We start from the raw sequence: 3,472 nt of genomic DNA on the forward strand, positions 1-3,472 counted from the left end.
ACCCGAGCTACAGGGACTTCAACCAGACCTTGTCCCCTATAAGGTTGCCAGATGTGTCCTCACCAGCCAGCCTTGGCAAGGGTAGGTGGAGGGTGGGGTGCATGGGGGAGGTCTGCCGCCTGGGCCCTCCCATCACCCTACCTCCCCATCCCAGGGCCCCCCACCCAGCGACAAAGCCTGTGGCACTTCCTCTACTCGCCTGGCAGGCAGCCTGGCCCGGCCCCTTCTCTAAGGAAGCGCATTTCCTGCCTCTCTGGGCCGGGCTGGATGAGCTGAGCTCCCTGCCCTGACAGTCAGACCCCTGCCTTCATCTGTGTCCAGTCCCCAGGCCAGGACCGCCGACGGCTGCTGCCCGAAAGAGCTCAGTGTCTCTTTCCCACCACCCAGTCAGCTAGAGACTCCTGCCCTGCTGTGAGTCTAGAGCCCACTTCTCCTGACTTCTCCGCCGCCACCTCAGAAGGCTGGAGCAGGGACGTGGTCGCTCCGGCCGCCTGCTCCCTTCGGATCCCCGCGCGAACCCACGCAGGCCCCGGCGCCCGCCCGCAGCCCTGCCTCTGGATACCGGATAAGGCCCAGCGCACAGACTCCTGGGTGGACAGCATGGACCGTGGCATGCTCCCTCTGCCCATTACCCTGCTGTTTGTCATCTATAGCTTCGTACCCACAAGTAAGTGTTCAGCGCCCCTGGGTGGGAACCAGCCCAGGCTAGACCCTGGGTGTTACAGGTCTTATTCCCACGTCCCAAGCTCCTAGCTGATGAAGCCACCCCCAAAGTATTAGGAGGTAGAAATGGGATCACCAACTATTTTGGTTCAGTGGGAGTAAAATGTTTCATAGGATGCCAAACTTAAGCATTCATTAGATGTCTGGGGAGAAGTGGGATAAGCTATTTACGTTAGCGCTGGCACCTTCCTGTTATCCTTCCTGCTGTGTTCAGCTATCAGGAAGACCAGGAGCTAGAATGCTGTGCATCACTGAGTATTCCCTCCCATCTCTGAGCCTTGAGTTTCCCATTTGAGGAAGTTTAGGAAGGAGGATGCAGGAGTAAATTTAGGCTCTGGGTCCAACTTTGACCTCCTTGTTTTCTTGTATGATCTTGGGGAATAGCCTTGAGGCCTCCTCGCCAGAGGATGCTTAGAGCAAAGATGGGTGATGAGATCATTTGTCCGAAGACTTTCTGTTTCACTAGCTTCAAGTTCTCCCAGCATTCCCGGGCTTTGCCCACTCCCAGAACACCCCAAGGGCACATGCTCTGGCCTTCTCCATTTGCCTTTCTGAGAAGGGCATAGGCTCCATTAGGGGCTCTGTGGATCTTCTCAGCCAGGGTGACTATTGAAAGTGATCTGAGGAGGGTCGGTGAGGAGCCTGGACCCAAGTCCTACTCATGAAGGGTCTCAGCAGGACCTGGTCCCCAGCCACCTCCCTGAGGATCCCCGCCTGCCGACCTGCAGATTCAGGGGCGTGTTCAAGGGTTGGGGTGGGCAGCCTGGAGGAAAGAGTACGGGAAATGATGGGGCCACCCTGGCACCCAAAGTCCACAATTGATGGGAAATCTGTCATTTTGGGTTAACCGGAAATTGAGTCTCAGAGACACTGAGTGACTTATCAGGGATTTGACTCAAGGCCTATGGCCCCTCAGAACCCTTATTCTGACCACACGTGACCCTGCAAGATGGCTGCCCCAATTACCCCATTTCCCAGAAGAGAAAATGAAGGCTCTAACCTTCCAAATCCACCTACTCCAACAGAGTCTGACCCCAGGCTGGGACAGGATTCCAGGCCCTCTTCCCCCAGGCTTGGGGAAACCTGCCTTGTAGGATGGGAAGTGGGGTGTCAGTGTCTAGGTAACTATCCAGAGGATAGACCAGTCGACTGTGGTGGTATGCATATTTCCTCAGAGCTGATTTCAGGTCACAAACACTCAGTTCTTATTTGGAAATCAGAGTTCAGTGGCACACAGCAATTGCCTCTCTCCCCTACAGAGCCGAGAGGTGCAGGTGCCCGCAAGGGTGTAGATGAGGGTAACGTGGCTAAAATAATTAGGAAATATGAGTTCTCATTGTGATTAGCTGGGTGTGTAGTGCCATGGTAGGGCTCTTACCCGCCATATGGAAGGTCCTGAATTTAAAAAAAAAATTATACACATTTATATTTACAGATGCATATATACATATATGTATGTATATATATAATATGAATGTATATATGTGTGTGTACATACATACATATATACATAATTTATTTTCTTTCTTGAAACCAGGTTTCACTATGTAGCCCTGACTGGCCAGGGCACAGAATTTAGCTTTTCAGTGCATAGGGTGAGGATGGAGGGCACAAAAAACAGGCCCAGTCTCCCAGAACACAACACAGCAGAATTTTCTAAATCTGTAACTTGTGTGTAGCGCCTTACCCACACAACTCAAAGCCAGCCTTAAGCTGGGTGTGGTGGTACACAGCTGTAGTCTCAGCACTTGGAGGTTTGAGGCCGTACTGTCCACTCAAGTCCTGGGCCAGCTTAGATTATATGGTGAGTTCGAGGCCAGCCTGGACTACATAGTAAGATTCTCTCTAGAAAAGACAAGAAAGAAAAGTCAGTCCTTGAGAGTTACCTGTCTACTCCACTGTAAGGATATGTGGCCCACAGGTACCAGATTCTACCCAAATGTCTGTCAGCAGGGGTATCATTGAAGAAGTCATGTCACAGAACGTCATCCAGCAGCTACCACAAAACCAGTGGATCCAATCATCATGACACATGTGTATAGGACACATCATACCGTAAGAACCCTACACAGACATCCGTTTCTACTAACAAAACAGCAATGATGCCGTTTGCACAGAGAAACTTCTGGAAGGTTGTGCACTCAGTGTGGCCGTGCACTAAGTGTGGCCCTGCGTTCAGTGTGGCTGTTTTCCAGTGTGCGATTTTCTCTAGACTCTAGAGAAATCGAAGACGTGGATTTGTTTTATTAGTTTATCTGTATGCTTGTTTTGCCTGCATGCATGTCTGTGTGTCCAGGGAGGTACAGACAGTTGTGAGCCTCCAGGTTGGTGCCAGGAATCGAACCCCGGTCCTCTGGAAGAGCAAGTGCTCTTAACCACTGAGTCAACTCTCTGACCCTGGAATTCCTTTAAAGAACATGCGGGTGGAGATTATTAAAGAACAAGTTAACCAGGTGTCTGTTCCCCAAAGAAAACAGATGAATGAGGGGCTCTGGGGTACAGCTATGTGGCAAAGCACTTAGTAGGCTAGGAGGACAGAGGGAGGCATGGCGGCCACACCTGTCATACTGGTAGTCAGGGGGTAGAGGCAGGATCAGAAAGTGGATCACAAGCTGAAGGCCAGACTGGACTAGATGAAGACCTGTCTTGAGAGAAGTGGGGGGCAGGGGAGCAAGGGAATGGAGTGGGGGAGATAAAAGAGATGGGGGAAATTAATTTTAAAATCTTAGGTCCAGGCCAGGCGTGGTGG

The 3,472-nt window shown here is 51.5% G+C and overlaps 1 protein-coding gene across 2 annotated transcripts in view; it reads left to right on the forward strand.

Annotated features, from left to right (window-relative positions):
- The first annotated feature begins 242 nt into the window (after positions 1-242).
- Eng (endoglin) overlaps positions 243-3,472 on the forward strand; it is a 36,263-nt gene continuing 33,033 nt past the window's right edge. For both annotated transcript variants that reach the window (XM_021155803.2, XM_021155804.2), the window contains exon 1: positions 243-667. In XM_021155803.2, the coding sequence (XP_021011462.1) occupies positions 601-667 (67 nt within the window). In that variant the 5' untranslated portion in view covers positions 243-600. The remainder of the gene's footprint in view (positions 668-3,472) is intronic.

Source organism: Mus caroli, chromosome 2 (assembly GCF_900094665.2).
Source record: "Mus caroli chromosome 2, CAROLI_EIJ_v1.1, whole genome shotgun sequence".
Classification (NCBI taxonomy): Eukaryota; Metazoa; Chordata; class Mammalia; order Rodentia; family Muridae; genus Mus; species Mus caroli.